This window comes from Gracilinanus agilis, chromosome 6, assembly GCF_016433145.1.
Source record: "Gracilinanus agilis isolate LMUSP501 chromosome 6, AgileGrace, whole genome shotgun sequence".
NCBI classification, from domain to species: Eukaryota; Metazoa; Chordata; class Mammalia; order Didelphimorphia; family Didelphidae; genus Gracilinanus; species Gracilinanus agilis.
Window position 1 is genome coordinate 240,071,434 of NC_058135.1, and position 22,156 is coordinate 240,093,589.

The 22,156-nt window shown below is 38.7% G+C and overlaps 1 protein-coding gene across 1 annotated transcript in view; it reads right to left on the minus strand.

The window, feature by feature from the left end:
• Window positions 1-22,156, minus strand: part of GALNT18 (polypeptide N-acetylgalactosaminyltransferase 18) — a 527,538-nt gene that overhangs the window by 199,280 nt on the left and 306,102 nt on the right. The window contains exon 3 of the mRNA XM_044681827.1: window positions 16,795-16,961. Coding sequence (XP_044537762.1) covers window positions 16,795-16,961 — 167 coding nt within the window. The remainder of the gene's footprint in view (window positions 1-16,794; window positions 16,962-22,156) is intronic.

A 22,156-nucleotide genomic window follows, 5' to 3' on the forward strand; every position in this document is an offset into this window, starting at 1 on the left:
GTTAGAAGGGAAGAAATAATTCATTTCAAAGTAGTTATGTTTTTTCTTCTCAAGAACTATACTAAATTTCTGGCAGGTGGGTGGCCACTGGGACTGTAAAGAAAGTATAAAGAAGAGTTTGTGCTCTTTTGTTCATTTGAGAAGTATGAAGAAGTTGCATAGTCAAGCTTAATGGAAATATAGAGTGGCTGGCCATTGGCCTACTCAAGAATAAGTCATATGCCCACTACCCATTCTTCCTACTGAATCTGTTTATTTGTAGAAGAGCATGCTCAGGATTTGGGGGAGGGGGATAATGTTTTATAGCTACTGCTCTCGCCATTCCATTTCAATAAATGCGTTGAGCTAATTATGTCAACTGGCTGAATATTAAAAGTGAATATACCAGTGGGGGCTCCTATAGTTTTAGAAGTAATGGCTGAAACAATACCTTGAACGTGGGAAAGTTGTGCTGGAACCTGTGAGTTTGAGCTGGAGAGTGTATAGGAACATTTTGAAATTTCCTCATTTCCCAAGGATGGCTGATTGGTGAGGAGTAGTATTCCAGCCCTGGCAATAAGCAGAGCATGTGCTCAGTTGTATAAACATCTTTAAGCTTCCTAAGTCTTGGTTGTAATTCGATTAGCTATATGGGATTCTTTCAGCTCCATAAAGCACAATGCTGTTTGCACATTCTTTTCCCCGAGTTTTTTTTTCCCCTTCTTTCTTTCTATTTTTCCAATTATTCTAGCTGCATGCAAATATGTTGGTATTTTTACTGCCTGGAATGCCTATCTCCAGTGTAAGATGGCATCTTTGGAAACATTAAACAATGATTAGGCAGGCACTGGGCCAGAGGACTGGGTGGCTTCCGGGGAAAGGAGCCGCCCAGCAGCTGGCAGTAAGCAATCTTGAGAGAACCGATAACACTTAGTAATTGCATCAAGATTTTCTCTACTGACAAATGGAAATAACAATGATTCATGTGGTGTTATTACTCATCATTCATTGGCATTTTAAAGAGGCCTCTGGATTAAAGTGATGAGCCCACTGATGGAAAGCACACCTGTGTGTACACACAAATGGACGTGCATACATACATTTATTTGTGTACAGATATATAGTTAACCCAGTCTTTAAAAAAATGAGGAATGTCTCACATGTAAGGGGAAGCCCTGAGGTGTCTTAGATTCTACTTTTGAAACATTGCTTTTGGCATGAGGAAAAATGAAGGACTGAAATCCTCATCTGAAATTCTGTTGCCTCTCCAAGAACCCAAATAGTACCACCAGCTGGTGAAACAGCCCTTCCTTTCTGTTCCTTCTTCCTTCATATCTCTGCCCTTTGCTGCTTATCAGTAAATACCCAGAGGGTCAAATAAAGTAAGATAGGGAGGATCTGGAAGAGTTGAGAAGAAAGGTGAAATTCTTTTTTTTTAAATAATTTTTATTTTTTAGAAAAGTTATCATGGTTGCATGATTCATGTTCTTACTTTCCCCTTCACCCCCCAACAGGTTGAGGAGAACATGATTGGGGATGTAGACTTGAAACTACCACACCAGTGCAACTATCAGCAATTTAGAAATAAGTCTTGATCAATGACACATGTTAAAACCAGTGGAAATGCGCATGGGCTATGGAGGGGAGAAAGGTGAAATTCTAATTGGTCCTTTGCAGGCATTTAGAATCAAAGACTTTAGAAGTAGGAAGAGATAACAGGATAATCTTTGCTTTTGTTCAATCACTTTTCATGTCATATTTGAACTGAGGAAGGTGAGTCTTCCTGACTCCAGACTTCACACTCTATCCACTGTACCACCTAGTTACCCTCAGGATAATCTATCAATCAATAAATCAATAAATATTCATTAAATTCCTAAGAGACAGACACAACCAAGTGCTGGGGATAACCAAGTAGAAGAAAAATATAGTCCCTATCCTCAAAGAGCTTATATTTAAAGCTATTTACATATTCATAACAAATCCAAATTTCATATTTAGAAGGAATCATCTAGACTAAAGCATTCAGAGAAAACAGAATCAATAGCTATCTCACCTAATTCATATATGAAAAGAGAATCTCCATCAGTTGAAAAATAGCCATCCAAGTCTATTTTTGAAGGTCTACAGAAAAGGGACAACTTACCACCTTCTCAGGCTAGTGAAAAATACTATTTTTGTATAGCTCTAATTGTTAGGAAGGGTTTTGTTTGTTTGTTTGTTTTTTGGTATATAAACTAAAGTCTCCTTTCTGCAATTTCTGCCCCTTGCTTAGTTTTTCCATCTGGTTATTTATGGTTTAATCGTTTTCAGTTGTGTCTTACTCTTCATGACCCCATTTAGGGTTTTCTTGGCAAAGATAATGGAGCGGTTTGCCATTTCCTTTTCCAGCACATTTTGTAGATAAGGAAACTGAAGCAAACAGGGTTAAGTGACTTGCCCAAGATCACACAGCTAGTAAGTGTCAGAGATCAAATTTGAACTCAGTTCTTCCAGACTCTAGGCCCTATCCATTATGCCATCTAGCCTGTTATATTGATTTCTGGGACAAGTGTCCATCTTTTCCCAGAAATCAATATAACAAGCCACTCCCTAAGGGATAAACAAAACAGATTTAATCCCTCTATCTAGCAGCCAATCAGATTTTGAAGGCTCCAGTCACATCTATCCCAAGTCACCTTTTCTCTTTCTAAACAATCTCAGGTCCTTCAAGTGATCCTCAAATGGCACAGACTCTAGGGCATTCATCACTCTAGTTATTTGTTTCTGGAGACCCTCCACCTTCTCAACCTCTTTTCTACACAGACTGTCCAGAACTGAATGCAGCCTTTCAAATAGGACAGAAGAGATCAGTAAAGTTTCACATTTTACAGGTCAGGGACTGAGGATCAAATGGGAAGATGCCCAAAGTGTAAAGTTTAAGATAGGGATGTCCCCATTTGACTTGGGAGAAATACCTTCAGGTTAAAATGCCTCTTAAAAGTTCAATCTTGGGGCAACTAATGGATAGAGCACCAGCTTAGAATCAGAAGGAACTGGGTTCAAATCTGGCATCAGATATTTCTTAGATATTTGGGCAAGTCACTTAATCCCATTTGTTAGCTTTTGCTCTTCTGCCTTAGAGATGGATAGGACAGAAGGTTTAAAAAATGTTTATTTTTGCTCCTCACATCTGGGAAAATAGGGAGATGATAGAATCCTAGATTTGGAAGAGACCCAATGGCACAGTCCCCTACTAGGGGCAGGAAGTGAAGGGGCTGACAGTCAGCTATAGCCTCCAGACCATTTTCCACTGGATACATGAGATATTAGTAATGATTGCAGTGATACATAACTCGCTACTGAAGAGCCAAAGCAGAACCACAAGAACAATCTATTCCGACAACAGAGTAAAGGAAAAAAATACTAAAAGGAAACCACACCCTTGAACAAATAAAAAGTCAATAATGGTTGTGGACAAGAGAGAGTGAAACATGACTGACTACTCACAGGAGAATGGTAGGGGGCTACCAGGCAGAATGTTACCTAGATTACCTGATGTGGTCACTGCATTGGGCATTGCTGCCTGTTTTTCTTTGCTGCAGGGAGATATTCATCTGGAGGGAGAAGGTAACCTTCTCTGCCCCCAAATGATTGTTTTATGAAGACATAAGGCAGAGACAAAGTTTCATGGTACAGAGACCTGGCTTCCAAGCAAAGAAAACCGGATCCAAGTCCCACGTCTCCCATTTACTGACTGTGTGACCCAAGATGCATCTCTTAACCTTCCGTGGTCTTCTCAGGCAACTCTCCAAGGATATAAGCTATAGGAGAGTGGTTGATCTGCATCAGTAGAAGCAGTTCCTTTATTTATTGAGCCTCCTAACGATGAAATCATAGCCCCAGACCAAACAAAAATAGTAATACTAAAAACAGGCATTGATAAAATAATTTTTAAAAATAAAAATAATGACAACACATTCATAAAATATTGGATAATTATAAAGCACTTCCATATTTATGATCTCATTTTAGCATCGGGGCTAAACAACTATTAGGAAGGCAATACAAATAAGTATTAATTCCATTTAAAAGAAAGAAGAAACTGAGTTTGTGAGAGGGTATTTTCTAAGATCACTTAGTTAGTTAGCTCAATGATGACTCAAACCTAAGTCTGTTGGAATCTAGATTTAATGTTACTAGATTTAATGTTAATATTACCAACTTTAGCCCAACAAGTTTCTCAATGCCAATGGCATGACTAGGGCCAAGCCAGGTACTAAGTTATATCTAATCATCCTCGTGCTAATGCAAGATGGAAAGATGGACAGTCAGTGGTCATGACCAACCAAGTTTTAGAAAGGACACACTGGTGCATAAAAAGATCTGTTCCAAAAGATTATGAGAAATAAAGGAAATTCTTTGTACAGTCTCTTCAATGTACATCACAACAGATCTTCTAGGTGTATTCAGAGAAACATTGGAATCCATCTCTAGCTGAGGAAACTGGCCTGCTGGGAATCATTAAAAGTTAAGTTAATCAAAACCAAGAGTCTCTGAGTTACTTTGCAGTTGCTCTGGTGAATGAGAAAAAGGATACTGAGAGAGGCTGAGTCCCACTCGGCATTCTTATCCTAAACACATCTTCCCAGAGCACCCATGTCTGAAGCAACCTTCTGGTCCATTGTTGTCTTGTGATTTTTGCTACTCTTTACAGTGTCTTAAAGCTCAAATATCAGGGTTGACATTCCATATCAGTTTTATGACCTTAGGCAAAGTAAATTTCTCCTCTCTGAACCTCAGTCGTCTTATCTGTAAGGTGGGTCATCCTGGCTTAAAGGATTGAGATCTGAGGTTAGAGATGGGGAGACAAATTCAAACCTCTAACATATACTGATTGTGTGATCCTGAGCAAGTCTCCAAGCCTCTTAGTGCTCTTAGGCATCTTTTCAAGTCTACAAGTTATAGAGTACTCTTCAGCAGATCTGAATTGGTAGAAGGAATTTCCTTAATAGGAGTTCCTAATATAAATAAAACCACAGGTAAAGAAAAAAATGTGGATAATAATAATTCTGTTACCTACCTCCCACAGGGTTGTTCTGAAGATAAAATGTGATAATGGATCTTATATACTTTATAACCCCAAAGTGCCAGAGAAATGTGAGTTTTATTTATATTTTTGAACACTGAAGAGTACAAAGCAGATCTCTTATGTTTAACTCCTTTCCTCCAAGATAATGAAAAACATAGATCTTGCAGAAGAACCATTAATATGAGTTTTTCCTTCCTATGCTGAAACCACACACACATACTATTAGTGTCATCTTGGTTTAGTGAGATGAGGAAGAAGATAAGAGCTCATGCTTGAGTGGAGATTCATAGTACAAATATGAGTTGGGGTCCAACCAAAAGCTCTGAGGGACATAAGGGATTAGTGGCCAGCAATCATGGCCTTGACTAGGGTCTAGTGCCTTGGGGGAGTTAGCACCCACTGAATAGGTGAATGGGAGGGGAAATCAGGGAGACAGAGAAGGAGAGAGAAGGGGACGATACCAAATGATTGGAAAAAAACATGGACAGTTTGTTTGATTTGAGTTTATTTGATTTGATGTGATTGAGAAGCCATCAACTAGCAAAGGATCTCTCTTTAAGAGAATGGTCTCTATATGGACCAAGGGCAGCCTTGATGAAGCTATGAAAAGGTAAACGGAAAACCTTTTTTTGCACACTCTATTCCTGTTCAAGTTAATAATATAATGGTTGCCAATAGAATAGATAGGACAGCTAGGGGTCACAGTTGATAGAGTCCCAGGCCTAAAAGCAGGAAGACACACTTTATTAAATTCAAATCTGGTCTTAGACATTAGCTGTGTACCTCTAGACCAGTAACTTAACCCTGTTTGCCTTAGTTTCCTCATCTGTAAAAATAGGAGTTGAAGAAGGAAATATCTTGGCCAAGAAAGCCCCAAATGTGGTCACAAAGAGTTGGACTCAACTGAAATTACTGAACCACCACAAAGAACTACAGATCAGTAGAGAGACTATTTAAGTCCTATCAGGGTTGTATTTTGGGGAAAAATTGATAGAGTGATGTCAATCTAGATAGAAACAGATCCCTGCTGGTAACATAGATTGACTTAGAAAACCACAAAATAACATTGCCTCTGATGTATTGCATTTTTATTTATTTTGTTAGACATTTCTCAATTCCATTTTAAACTGTTTGAGGCACTAGAGGGTTTTATAAAAAAAGCATGTGTAGTGAATTTGACACCTCTGGTCAGTGGATAAGAGAACTGCTAGCAGTCAAGAAGACCTGGGTTCAAATCCTGCCTCTAAAACCTGTTGCCTCTGTGGACCTACAAAAGTTCTTTAGATCATCAGTTCTTTAGGCAACTAAGTTTCAGAGAAGTTGCTGCTAACCTGCACTAGCAGAAGGAGTTTTGTCATCCAGAAGTTCCCTCTACAATGAAATTACAGCTCCAATCCCAACCTTGGTCCTTCTGTTCTATTTCAGACCACATGTTTATACTCACACAACTGGCCAAAAGGTGTAGAATATACAGGATTCCATTGTATTTACTGTTTGTTGACTATATAAAGCATTCGATACTAAGGCAAAAATATCAACTTAATAACTCTTCTCTGGTAATAAGTCTCCACATATATGTTAAGATCATATGATATTCTTTGATCTACTCAATAACAATTAATTTCTTCAGTGATTCTCTGATTACTCCTATTCATCATGAAACAGAGCAAGGAGATTTGCATGTCAGCCAAAGGTTTTTGTTTGTTTGTTTGTTTGTTTTGCCATTTTCGTGGCAGGCATCTAAGGTAAAGTACAAATCAAAAAGAATTTCCTCTTTGCTAATGAAGTCTTCCCCATGACCCAGTTTATAGAAGACAGGGTGCTGGTTGCAGCAAGTCCTGCAAAACTTCTTAAACAAGGGAAATTCATAATCCCTCCCAAAGAGTTCAGTCCAATTTTCTATGTGGACAAAATCAAGAAGATGAAGAATGGCTGCTTCCAGGCTCTGACATGCAGTTGGACGCAACTAATCTATCAGTAAACATACCTTGGACAGAAACACTGCTCAAAGACATAACCTGGGGCTCAGACCTCAGGGAATGGAGAGAGGCTGTGAGCTACACTATACTTGGGAAACTGTTTAGTAACTTTCTTTTTAAAAACATTTTATTTACTTTTATTTTGAACTCCACAAATACCCAATAAAATGGTTATTTCCATAAGTGTAGTAGAGCAGAAAAAGAGGGTTATATAGGAAACTGTAGGGCTCCTACTGTGTCTAGTTTGCTTTTCTTTTAAAATACATATTCATTTCCATTTGTAGTTTTGGAAGTGATCCTGTTTGTGCACTATTCATAATGACACCAAGTTTCTCTTTAGAGCATAGAATTATAGAGTTAGAGTCAGAGGGGACCTCAGAGTCCATCTAGTCCAATACTCATTTTGTAGACGAGGAAATTGAAGCCAAGGATCTTATGTGATTTGCCCAAGAGAGTAAGGGACAGAGGTAGAATTTGGACTCAGATCCTCTTTAGTCCAGTAGTAATTTTCCATCTGCTGGGCTCTACTCATCTTTTTAAATGCCATTATTCCTCCAATGATGCAATTTGACTATTAGTCATGGAACACTAAAAATCTCTAAGGAATCAAAATTGTCAGTTATCCAAAGGAAAGTATGGGGATGTTGTGGGGAGGGATGGGAGCAGAGACTGCAGGATAGGACCAGCAGTTAATTACATGGTGGGAACAATCTAAGATGGGTCACCAAAGAGAGATGACTTGAAAATGAGGCAGACCAGTGATGGGGCGAGCCATAGATTGTTTAGTATGAATGAAAATGTGGCAGCTATTTCCTAAATGAGCTCCTTCCTTTCTTCATGCATTGAAATGAATGAAAAGAACATTGGCTCTGGAGCAAAAAATACCTGGTTCAAATCTCACCTTATGATTTTTGAAAAGTCACTCAAACTCTCTTCCTCAGTTTCCTCATCTGTAAAATGAGAGATCAGATTAAATGATTTCTGAGGTCTCAGAGCTCTAGATCTATGAGTCAAACCAAAGGATGTGATCTACACCAAGAAGTGCCCACATTGATGAGATCCCTAAGCCAAGAAAATACTCACATCTACCCTACGGCAAGCTATGGTGTTGACCTGATGATTCTCAGCTTAAGGAAAATCTATTGGTCATATCCTGCCCCATTGAGTCCTGAAAGATGGGTATCTCAGACAAGAGGCTGTTCTTACTGTCTCCTAAATGTCATTTAATCCTGAATTGGGTACCTGGTTCTCATTATACATGACTACATAATGCATGAAGAAAGGAAGGAGCTCATTTAGGAAATAGCTGCCACATTGATGTTTGCTAGCAAGTAGGAGACAAGAAGGATTTTGAGGGACCAGCAAGGACCAAAGGAGGAACCCTAGATTGTTTCATCAGTTCTGAAAACTTATTTTTCCTTTGGAAAAGAAGAGGATAGCAGAAAGACTTGCTTCAAGGAGGCAGTAAAGGTGAAACAATAAAAAATAAATTACTTCCATTCTTTTTTGCTGTATATAGATACTGATTCAATCAAGGGAATGAGTTTGGGTTCAGAGGAAAATTAGGCAACAAGACATCCTTTGGGACAGTGAAGTGGTGTAAAAGATATAGCATTAGGCTTTCAATCAGGAAAATTTTCCTGAGTTCAAATCTAGCCTCAGACACTTACTAGCTGTGTAACTCTTTGCAAGCCATTTAATCCCTTTTGCCTCAGTTCCTCATCTGTAAAATGAGTTGGAGAAGGAAATGGCAAACCACTCCAGTGTCTGCCAACAAAACCCCAAAAGGCACCATGAAAAGTTGGGCACAATTGAAATGACTCAACAACAACAAATAAGCTTCTCTGATGATAATAAATAGCAATGGTAAATATTCACCTTTATGTAAAAATAAGAATTTACCAAAGAGGAGGAAGCTTGGCAAAGCTGACTCTAGAGCTGGGAAGGTCTGAGTTCAAAGTATTCTTCTAGTATATCATGGTTATTTCTCCCTCAATAAATCACCTAACCTCTGGTGCTCTAGAAAATTCTCTGACCCTTAAGGATGCAAAAAAGTTGGTACTGCCTTTTGGTAGAGAAAATTTCTCATATCAGTGAAATCATAGGTTCATTCCCTATTCCCACAGGAGCCTTGGCCAACAAGATCATTGGTACTGAAATTCTACCAGATTTAAAAATAAACAAATATAATAAATATAGGTGCCTTTTTATTGCTAGCCTTGATGGATGGTTGGTCTTTCTTTCCTTCATTTAATACTTAACAGTTCATTCTTTATTAAGCTTTGGAAAGCATCTCTTGACAATCACCCCATGATATTGATGAGGGTCAGAGACTTTGTTTAGGTGGCCTACAAGGGAGGAGTGAGAAAGGAAATGACTTCTAGTTGGGTCATTGCTTAAATGTCATAACATTTCAAAGAGTACAGAGATGACAAGGTTCTTAGGACATTTTGGGTCTTGAGTCAACTTCTTTATATATAATTACTCCATCTGAAGGGAAATTTCAGTCAGCCTCCTTTCCAGGTCTTAAGTCTAAAATTTGGGGGAATTGTTTTAATCCAATCAACCAACAAAGTGTTCCCCTTTAGGGGTGATGGCAAGCAGCCTTTCTGATTGCCTTCACCATCACTGGTCAGCTTTGAAACTTCCTGATCCATATGAATAAAAAGAAATGGCTTCCCATTCTATTCCAGCATTTTAATGGGACTAGTTTGGGGTGCCATATTTATTCCACCTACTTGTTTGCATTATTATCTCTCAGTTGTCTGGGGTAAATTTATTAACTTTCTAAATATTACAGTATAGAAAGACATATGGTGGTCAGAATGCTGGATTTGGAGTCCTGGCCCTATGTGAAACTCACTTACCCTCTCTAAGTTACAGAATAGGCACTGGCTTGCAATGGTAGATGGATTTTCCTTACCAGGAACTCGAGTTCTCTATACTAATGAAATTACTGCCCCCTTTTTTTGTTTTTGTCTTGCTTTTAGAAAAAATAAATATCTCAAAGAGAAAACTCACTTCCTTTTTGGGTCTTTATGCAGCACCTGGTTCATAGCATTTATAAAGTGTTTGTTGACTTATTTTTGTTAGAGGAGTCAGGGAACATGGTGGTGGAATGGTGTATATACTGCATGATATGGTGTTTGCTGGTTTTGCTAAAGTCTTTTTCTTTGTTGCAAGTGAAAGCTCAACCCCAGGGAGGTGTGTCAAGGGGTGGGGAGATGGCTGTATCTGGAAATAACTGTGATCTAAAAACAAAAGGCATTAGTAAAACTAAAAATAACATTTAAAAAATCTACCTCAAGCAATGTGCTACAGCTGCAAACTCCATTCATATTTGGTAGAGAGGAGGGATAATCGCTGTCCCAAATCAGCCACCCTCATGGGAACCTCAGCAATTTTAGGGACCAGAGACTAGAAAAAGGCTCTAATTAATAGCATGAGAGCTCTAGATTTCCCCCTCAAGTTCCAATCACTTGGGGTATGATGTGCAAACAAATATTTGGGTCCACCACACTATAATAGACAGTACCTGCCCTAATACACACAGCCAGTCATAGATGGCTTCTCTGGCTCAAATCCCAAAGCCAAAAGGCCTCCATTTCTTCCACAGGCCACAGGGGCCCTGGCCAACAAGATCATGGGTACCGAAATCCTACCAGATTTAAAAATGAACAAGTATGATAAATATAGGGCCTTTTTATTGCTAGCCTTGATGGATGGTTGGTCTTTCTTTCCTTCATTTAATACTTAACAGCTCATGTTTAAACAACATTTTGTGATTATGAAACCCTTTATATATTTTATCTTATTTGATACTGACAGCAACCCTGTGTCAGGGTAAACATCTAGGATATTGCAAATGGTCTGATCCATTACATATAATGTAATGTATATTACATTATATAATAATAATAATAGAAATAAGGACTGGACCTATGATGAAGCTAGTATAGGAACTTCCAAGAAAGGAAATTCCTTTCATGTCTCAAAGCCACTGCAAGTGACCCGATTCCCATTTTGCAAAATAATAAGAATAATAAGAATAAGAATAAAGACTGGACCTAGGATTTAATTAATATAGGGAACTCCCAGGTGAGGAAACTCCTTCTACCAATGAATTTTAGTATCTTCTCTGGAATTTACAGTCCTCAAAAGTTTCCTAGAACGTTGGCTGGTTTGTGTTAGAGGTAGGGCTTAAACTGAGATCTTCTTGGCTTTAAGACTAGCTCTCTATCTCCTGGATCATGCTGTCCCTATTAATATTTGCAATAATAATAGTAATAATTGCTCACATTTATGTGACATTTGGACTTTTACAATGTAGTTTTTAAAATGATCTCATTTTGAACTCACAATAGTCTTTTGTTAGGATTATTTTAATAATTACTAGCATGAAACCCACTTTTACAGATGTGGAAATGAAGGCGTAGAGATGTTAAATGGTTTTCCCAAGATCTCACAAAAATAGTTAGCATCTGAGGTGGAATTTGAGTTGGATCTTCCTGACTATAAGCCTAAAGCCATGCCATGTCCAAGGCCTCACAACTAGATGATGTAGAAGGTGGATCTCAAGTCCAGGTCTTTGGATTCCAAGGCCAGAACTCTTCCTCCTTCCCCATTAGAAGCACCAGATGAAAGTCAATCCATGACAGCTGCCTTTCAGAAAGCACCAAAGATTCTCCCCACTCCCATCACTGAGTAATAATCAAGCAAAAACAAAAGCCGAGTTGTCTATTTGGGTCAAATTAAATATATGTCAATTATGTGAAGCTTTCAAGCTTTTAACCTTCAGCAAAACACAAATAGCCCATTTAAACCCTGAGTTTTACCAGTAAATGCATCATATTGGGGAATTAGCTCATGGAAACCAACGGAGGGTCTAAAGATAGCAGAGGCCCAGTTACAGAGTGCGCCCAAGAAGGAGCATCTTCCCTTACAAAGGAAACCCTGTTTAAGGGGCATCCATGCAGACAGAGGCAGGATTTTTCACTGGATTTTACCCTCACAGTTTCAAAGTGTTTGCTTTAGAGAAATGTGGCTCTGGTTGTTGACCCCAGCCTGCAATTCCTGTTAGCCCCGAGTGTGTTTTTTTTTAATTTTGGGTGCAGACACACATTAAAAAACACTTTTTGTTGGAGTAATTAAAGTCAGAGCTTTCAAAGGCACCATTCACGGTTGCAGATGAAACATCTCTCATTCTGATTGGAACTGTCTGTGTTCCAAACTGCCCAAGAACCAGCATATAGGCAGAATTCTGACCTCAAATTGGCACAGTGGCATTAGGAAACCACAGAATCAATGGCAGGGAAGTGGTTCCTAGACATCCCAGACTCAGTTTGAAAGGTCATGCATCTGGACAGGTATTTTCCTCAGGAGTGGGACAGAAGAAATTACAGCAAGATTACATGAGGTCTCCAAAAGTTGATCTGGAAGCCTGCAGGTAGATAGTGATGTTTGACAGATGCATCACTCAAAGTACAGAGATGGGCCAGCCATAAAACAGGCTTCTCTTAGTTAACAGGACTCACTTCCTAGAGATGGGACACCCCAGAGCCACACTCAGTTACATATTTAGTCAAAAAAGTCTTGTTAGCATCAATGGCCAACATGCCAATTAATGTGAGAAGCTCAGAAGAGCCGCCATTGATTTCCTAACACCCAGAGACATGTACAAATAAGTAGGGTAGCCATCGGGAAATCAGGAATCTCTTGCTCTTTTGTAGGCACAGAAGGTAAGAGCTGCCTACTCTATATCAGTATTGGATATGACAACACAGAGGGAAACATATACACATATTCAGGGTTGTAGTGGAAATGTGCACAATAGTTCAATGAGGTCTTACATCAGTTGGCATTGGATTAAGTTCCACTGACGTAATACCAGAGAACACAAAAATGCTTTTCTTTTCTTTTTCTTTTCTTTTCTTTTCTGAACTTTTTTAAAATTTTGAATATTTTTTCCTAGCTACATATTTCATGTTCTTTCCCTCTTCTCCAAACCTCCCTAACTCCCCTTAGCCAATGCACAATTCCACTGGGTTTTACATGTATCGTTGATCAAGACCTAATTCCATATTATTGATAGTTGGACTAGAGTTATCATTTAGTGTCTTCGTCCCCAATAATATCCCCATCAGCCCATGTGTTCAAGCAGTTGTTTTTCTTCTGTGTTTCTCCTCCCACAGTTCTTCCTCTGAATGTGGCTAGTTTTCTTTCCCATAAGTTCCTCAGCCTTGCTCTGGATCCTTCATTGCTTAAAAACAAAATCTTCATAATATTGATATAGTCCCAAAGGGGGGGAGAGTTTATCTTCCTGCTAAATGCATAATGTACATAGCTGCATATAATGTGTTAATAATATATAGCATATACATAGTGTGTAAAAAATGTGTACATAGTGTAAAATTTTGTACAGATTAGTACATATGTGTAAAAGTATGTAAAGAAGTATAAAAAGTATAAATTTTGTACAGAAATAGTGTGAATATGTACAAAACTAGTGTATGTAAACTACAAGTACATACATAGTTCTGTATATATTTGTGAATAGTTAGAATATTGCAAGAGTTAAATTTTTTTAGAATAGTAGATTCAGTTTTCAGTTTTATGTAGACAGTTTTTTGTTTCCTGTATTAGAAGAGGAAAAGGCTTAGCATAGGTAAAAAGTTTTGTTTTGAATTGTTCAAATAGATTTTTTAAGATGCAGTTTGCATCAGAAGTTTTTGCATAGTTAGACAGATTCTGCTTTTTGTAAAAGCATAAGCTACATTGGTTTTCTGTAACTGTATTTTTTCAAAGTTTGAAAGATTGTCATGAGGTTATTGTTTTTAGATAGGGCTGTTTTATGTATTAGCATTGAAAAGCAAGTTTGTTCTTTGTAACTGTTTTTGGAAAAGTTTGCAGTTTGCATTTCACATTTTGGATTTCATTATTGTTGTATTTTTGCAAAAGTTTCCATTTTGCATTTCTATATTTCTAAGTTTTTACCTTGCATGGTTGCAAGAGATTTTAAGCATGTTTTGTTTGCTTTGTTCTGTTTATTGTGTTCTTTTCTCTTACTAACATCCCTAGAGTAGTGTAGCTTAGATAGGAATACAGTAAGAATATGATAACCTAAGTGTAAGATAAGGCATTTGGTTTATTTTTTTGATAGGATAGGATAATACTATAGGATAAGATGGGAAATTAAATATGTAGGTTGATCAGCTGACAAGAATGTCTTTAATATTTAGGTTAATCAAAAGGGGGAACTGTAGTGAGGAATTTAGGATATTGATTAAGTATTGATTAAAGTAAGATATTTGATAAAGAGATCTCTGAGGGTATAGCCAAGACAGAGTGTTGGGCGTTGAGACAAGAACTTGGAAAGAGGAACACAAGAAAAGTTTCTGGCAGCTGGTGAGGTCCACTCACTGGCTGAGGGGCTTTCTCTCTGGTTGCTGGTGGAGGCAGACCTCTGAGACCTTGCTCTGTGCTGGTGAGAGGGAAGAAAGAACTCTGAAATTCATCTTAAGAGGTTTTCTACTTTCCTGACAGAGAGAATTCATCTCTAAGAAGAAGCTGGTAGATCTGTTTTGCAGAAAGAAAGACTGAAGACTGTTTGCCTGGACTCTGGTCATACCAGGGTTACCTGATTGTCAGTTAGCAGTTGCCATCTTGGCTGACTGGATCTATGTGTACTTGGAGATTTCTTTATCAAATTAAGTTAATTGAATAAGGATTTTAGTTAGATTATAGTCAGATAGTGCTTTGGGGTTTTTTATTAAGTGCTAGGCAGTTTTCATGTAGCTAGAAGAACTGAAGACTTTGCCGTGAGGCGAACTTAGAAGGTGGGTTGTATATAATTCCTGGTTAGTGTTAAGGCTTTCTTTTCTATTAATCCTTATACATATATCTTTTATTTATAAATAAGTGGATTTTTATGAATTTATAGTCTCCAAGTAAAGAACATACTGGCCTGGTGAAGGGAAGTCACTCCTGGCTTTCCCACTAAGGGGAGAACAGAAAGAGACATTTGTGAACAACAACAAAGTGTCTTACCACAGCCTTCTCTTCACAAGAACACAGATAATCTCAGTTCTTCAAGGTCAACCCAAATGTCCCAAATGTCAGGGGCTCCTTTAGGAGCAAAGATCTTTGGGGTTTGAGACCTATTCACAGTCCAGTACACTATTCACCCAGAAAGACACTGCTTTTTAGGGACCCTCTAGGGCAGTGGTTCCCAAAATTTTTTGGCCTACCTCCCTCTTTCCAGAAAAAAAATATTACTTAGCCCCTTGGAAATTAATTTTTTTAAAATTTTAATAGCAATTAATAGGAAAGATAAATGCACCCATGGCCATCACCATCCCCTGGATCTCTGTAGTACCCACCAGGGGGCAGTGGCACCCACTTTGGGAATCACTGCTCTAGGGAAAGTAAGAAAGGGCTAATAGGAATGGCCAGCAATGAGGAATTTCTTATCTTAGTTGATGTAATGGTTGCCTTACTCTTGGTGAGAGAAGGGCTTGATTTGAGGGTATAGCTACCATTGCAACTTCAAGGATGGCTGTCTAAAATTTTCCTTGGATGCAAACATGTCAGAGACCCCCGGGCACCTGTACTGATGCAGTCAGGCAGCAAGTGTAAGTTCCAAATCATTGAAACTTTGGAAAGAGGTCTCAGTGGAGAAAAGTCTGAGGCAGTGAACTTTTCAGAGAAAGGTCAATTAGAAGATTTCCCTCTCTTATGTGAGTTCCCAGAAAAGGAACATGGCTCCAGAAGGTGAAGTCAGTGACATGCCAAGCATATCATACATTATTTCCTTTTGTTCATTTTGTGTTTCAGTCAAACTAGCCTACTTGCCATTGTCACGCTATATCTCATCTTTACATCTTTGCATAGCATATCCCCAACCTCATTAATCATGACATCGGGAAACGGGACCAAACAATGCTGGGAGCTGAGAGAGGCTATCCCAAGGAAAGGCAGCTTCAGAGAATGTGACGTCTTCAGGATTCTACAAGGGTCCTCACTCCCTGACCCAGAAGAGGGCCATATACCTCAGTGGAACTTCATGAGGACTAGACGAGGGAAGAAAAAGAAATTCTGTCCAGCCTGCAGTCGTGAGTTCCTCTTGTGCCATATATACTCTCTAAATTCAAGTTCACTTTCCTCTGGATCTCATACGTACATCTGGAAAATTGTGTCTCAGCCTTTTTTGGGGGGATGTGTTATAACTATTGCCATATATGTATGTGTGTGTGTATGTGTGTGTATACCATCTCAGTAAATGTTCCCTTTTAAAAAGCTAATTAATTCTTGCTGGCTAATTGATATCAACTGGATAATCAGTGGAGTGTATCCTGGTGAGGACTCATGAGAGAAAGCATGAGAAAACACCCAACCCCTTAGGCTTATCCCAGAACTCCAAGGGAAGAAGTATTTCATTTTCCACTGGGATTGCCAAAATGAGTTAGACTCAAGAAATACCCTTATAGGAAATGACCCACACATACACACACACACACACACACACACACACACACACATATGTTTTTATTTGTTTATGTACATATTCTGCTCCCCCCCCCCCCAGTAGAAGGCAATCTTTCATAGACAGGAGATTATTGTTCATTGTTGAATTTTTATCCCCATTGTCTAGCACAATGCACCACTGACATAGTGACTTTTACAGAAATGTTTGTTGAATGAATGAGTTTTCTCAAAGGCAGCAGCATAGAACTTGTGATATGTATCTCAAGGTAAGAAGGAACATACCATTACTGCTATTATCATCCACCAGAATGATCTCCTTGAGCAGATGAGGAGGAGTCCGGTCAATAGCAGAGTGAATGGATCTCAGGATCACAGAGAGAGCCTCATTAACAAAGATAAAAACAATGCTGACCTCTGGGAGGCTATCAGGAAAGGAGAGATTCCGGCACCTGAAAACAGAAAATAGCCAGAGTCTTAGTTCTGTGAGGCAGCCAACCCAGCCTAGGCTATCCCTCCACCCTTGCTACCCTGCCAAAGAAGCACCACCCAAAAGCTAGACACACCATCATTTTTCACTGTGCCATATACAGCTGTTACTATTCTACTGCTTGACCCTCCAAACTGGCCCATCAGAAGCCATGCCAGGGAGGAGCTAGATCTAAGCATTGAGTTCTTCTTTGCTATCTTGCACTATGCATCTTCATCTTCACTCCAAATACTTTCCTTCTGACACAGGACACACAGGACACTCTCCATACCTTGCTCTGACAACTATGATCAATCAACTAACATTGCCTCTAGAAAAGACATGTTATTGGATTGCCCTATTGCTCGCCTTGTTATCTCTTGTGAGTCCCCAAATAAAATACCTTTCCTTGGCCATCACTCTTCTCTATGTGTCTCTCCATGGTAGAAATGTAAGCTCCTTGAGCTTATGAGATAATATTTATGAAAAGCATTTAGTGCCTGCACATAGTAGGCATTAGAGTCTCTCCTTTTCTTCCCCTTCTTGAGGGTGGGGGGTTCTCTTCATCTTGTATTTATATCCTCAGTACTTAACATAGTGGTTAGCATATAACAAGTACCTAAAAATGCTTTTTCATTCATTCATTATTTATCATTTTTCAAGATCCTCTGACCCTCTGTTCTTAACTGGAAAATCCAAAATAAACTCAAAATACAAACCAATGCACAGCCTATTAAAACCATCTAAGTGAACAACCTGGGACCTAAAACAGGCTTCTTATAGCAAATCCTTCCAACACCAATGGGATATAGGATCTCCCCAATGAAAGCCATTGGTTTCTATAAAATGGTAACCAAGACCCATTGGGATTCAGGAAGGGTCTTCAGAGTAAGTATAGTGTCAAAAACTACCTATGTAAAGCAAACAGCCTCAGAGAACCATCCAAATCCTTCAGAGTTCCTGGCCCACTTCCATTTACCACCTAGGGATGAACTGTCAAATACGAGGTCCGTGCAGCCCACCACACTCCCTAGTTTAGCCTGAACCAAACTACAATGTCATTGGAAAATATTTAACAAGATATATAAAAATATTATAAAACATATTTAATGTTAATAAGTGATTATCTAAGTCAGTATGCAGACTGCAGGGATCCTTATGAATGGTTTGGTGGCCCCCATTTCTGTTTCAGCTTGAAACTAATGATCTATAGCACTTCCATAAGAAGAGTAGGATTATTCTGCAGATCACAGAAATGTATCATTCTGCCTCTAACCTCCCACCCAAGGCCCTGACTCCTATATCCTAGTGGGTGAACTGGCCACACTCTGCTGTGGACAAGAAGTTAGAGTTGGAATCACAGAACTATCAAATATTAGAGAAGGAAAGATCCTGAGCAGAGGCAGAAATAGAAGCCCAGACCGGGGAAAGGACTTGTTTAAAAATCCATAGCTAATTATTGGCAGAACTAGGACTAGAATCCACATCTCCTGACTCCCATGTGAGGGCTATTTCCATTATTGTATACTGCCTAGAGATCATCTTACCTAAGCTGCTCATTTTACAGATAGGGGAATTGAAGCCTGGCAGGAGGATGCTGCTCTACATAAAGATTTTCTAGTGAAGTGACCTCAAAGATCTCTTGTTGGTTTCATGCTGTCCAATACTTTTTTTCAATAATCAATAAAGATATAGCTGACATGTTTATCATATTTTCAGGTGACATAGAGATGAATGGATGGAATAGCTAACATGTTGAATGACAGAATCTGGACCAAAACGATTTCCATAAGATGACCCCAAATGCAATAAAATGACATTTAATTGGCACAAAGTTCCAAAGTATTATAATAAGATTTTTAAAAAGCAACCTTACAAAATACAGGATTGAATAAGGTATGGCTAGACTACAGTTCCTATGAAAATGAGGATTTTGTTTAGCTAGAAACTCAATCATATAGTATAAAAGACAAAATAAAGCACCAAAATGTTAGTTCAGTCTTCTGTTGCCTTAAAGGAAAGAGATCCAAAATGGTGTGGGAGGGAAGCAATAATCCCTTTGTGACTTGTCCTGGCCAGGTCACGTGTGAAGCACCAACATTAAGATTTGGATGCTCCATTTTAAGAAATATATTGATAGCTTTATTCACAAGACGGAGCATATTTGGAGGAAGGCAACCAAAGTCATGCCATTCAAAGAACTAGGGAACCCTAGCTTGGAGAAAAGAAGTTAAGTGTCTACCACCATTTAAAGTTTCAAGGAGGTTAACAAGAGCAGAAACACTACAAGGGGTGCTCTATCTGGCAACCAGGCAAACAAGCATTCTTCTCCATAGATTCTATGAAGGATGGTCCAATAAGCAATAGTGAGAAAAGTTTCTCAGTTGACAAGGGTTAAGGTGAGTTGAGGGAGCAAGCTGTATGACACAGGATGGATTTAGAATTCAGATGTATCCGCGAAGTTCTTGTGTGTGACCAAATTACATTCATGCTTATTGTTGAGTTCAACTTTTCATCTGTCAAAAGGCACCAAACTCTTGTAGCCTAAAAGCTAGGTTTTGAAATGATGTGAATTTCCTTCTGTCTCTGACAGAATTTCCTTCTGTCTCTTGACAACTATCTCCAGCTTTTGACTTCTTTCAACTAATCAGCTGACCCACCCACTGCCTGGTACTAGCCCATATTTTCCATACTCTAGACCTCAATCTGTACTGAAATTCTTCTGTTACCTTTCCCTCTCTGCTCATACAGAAAGCGTGTGGTTAAAGTCACACTGTGAACTGTTAGTTTGACTCCTATCAAGCCAGAGTCCTTTCCTGATCCCAGGCTAGGTCTGTGGAGGGACCACAGGTTCTCTGCCTGCTCTGTTAAGCAGCCCAGTAGGACTGGAATGTCACCTTGCCATAGACACCAAGTGACCTTATGACTAAGAACTCAAGGGCATGGCAGTCACTGTGCATGACTACAACAATAGCAAGATGCTTCCAAGTGGGAGTGAGTAATGGGGTGTGGGTCCCACAATCGCTCTCCTTCCAGATTAAGGACCTTCTTGGGTTTATTACCCAATCCAATTATTCTTTGACAGTGGTCTCAGAAATTCTACTCTGAGTATGCCCAGGCAACCATTTGAATATATACATAACAGAAGAGATAGACTAGTGGGTAGCATCCTTCCTGGAAGGTCACTTTGCTCACAAGATATACCTGGAGGCTTTTTATATGCTCAATTTTTTTCATTTGTGCCTATGTCAGAAGTCATTAGACCCTGAAAATCAAAAGTCATGGGTCCCTGTACTTAGAAGTCAGGCAAAGGTCTCCATTCCACAAAAGGGACAAAATTGTGGTGAATTGTCTTCCTCCAAAAAGAGAATACAGCTATGGTGAAATTAACAATAATGTAATGGTTTTACTTGTGGGAAAAGTGCCAAAGGGACCCTCCTGGTCCCACATAAGGAAGTCAAAGGGTAACCAGTACAGCTCCTTTTAGAGGAATCTCCTTGGGACACATGCCTGCTTAAGTAGGTGAGATTAATAAACTGAAATCACTGTCTCTATGGTTACCAGAAATTTACAGAAACTTCTCTCATTCTATTTCCAGCAATTCTCCTCTCTCACAAAAGGTGAAGGTACTGAGTCTTCTTTAAAATCAGATTTTTAGGGGAAAGGAAGCACATAAGGATAGGATGGAGAACCATCTCTCTGATATCCTAAAAGTTCAAAAGAATAATATGCTTCCTATTCAACCTCAGATTTGAAGGACGAATAATGAATGTGAAAAAAGAACAGAAGGATGGAGAGGAAGGAGGCCTGGCTTACTTAGTCTTCTAGTTAAATGTTTAGCGCCCAGAACCTAAATGGGACATATATTAAACACTATAGGAGTCAAGTTCTGTAAAGGGTCAGAGTGATAGGCTTGAAGGCAAGAAGATCTGAAGTTTGGAATTTTTTTCTAAGAAATTTATCAGCTGTATGATCCTGAACAAGTCACTTAAATTCTCTGTATTTCAGCTTCCTCATCTATATGATCACAGTTCGGGACTCAATGGCCCCTCAGGTCCCTTTCAGTTCCAAATCTATGATGAAAAGAAAATATGAAAGCATCTCCAGGACTGGTGGGGAATAGGAAGGTGACACAGTTAACATTTTGTGAAGATTTTTCCTAAGGCTTTTTTCAATGTATTTAACATGGGATAGTGTATTGAACAATTTAAGAGGTTTGGGATCACAAGACATTCCCAATAGAAACTATTTAATTATTTCTAGAAATACTGGGATTTCTTCCATTTTCAGGCATGGCAGCTGAATATTACAAGGTCTTCTCACTGCTGGTTCTCTTACAAAAAGGCTAATTATTACTGAATGAAAAGCACAGATTTTGATTAATCTAATTTCAACATTTGACATTAAAGACAAATCAGAATAAGGTTCAAAATAATGAACCCTTGGGTACAAGTCAAGTATTCTTGTCATTAAACTTTAGGCAGATAGATGGCACAATGTATAGAGCACTGGTCTTGAAGTCAGGAAGACTGAGTTGCAATCTGACCTCAGATAGATCATGGTTGTGCAACCATGAGCAAATCATTTCCTCATCTGTAAAATGAGCTGGAGAAAGAAGTGGCAAACTACTTCAGTATCTTGCCAAGAAAACTGCAAATGGGATCATAAAAAGTCCAAAATGACTGAACAACAAAAATTTTCCATTGTTAAATAGTACTTAAAGTCTCTCTTTTTCCTTCTTCTTCTTCTTCTTCTTCTTCTTCTTCTTCTTCTTCTTCTTCTTCTTCTTCTTCTTCTTCTTCTTCTTCTTCTTCTTCTTCTTCTTCTTCTTCTTCTTCTTCTTCTTCTTCTTCTTCTTCTTCTTCTTCTTCTTCTTCTTCTTCTTCTTCTTCTTCTTCTTCTTCTTCTTCTTCTTCTTCTTCTTCTTCTTCTTCTTCTTCTTCTTCTTCTTCTTCTTCTTCTTCTTCTTCTTCTTCTTCTTCTTCTTCTTCTTCTTCTTCTTCTTCTTCTTCTTCTTCTTCTTCTTCTTCTTCTTCTTCTTCTTCTTCTTCTTCTTCTTCTTCTTCTTCTTCTTCTTCTTCTTCTTCTTCTTCTTCTTCTTCTTCTTCTTCTTCTTCTTCTTCTTCTTCTTCTTCTTCTTCTTCTTCTTCTTCTTCTTCTTCTTCTTCTTCTTCTTCT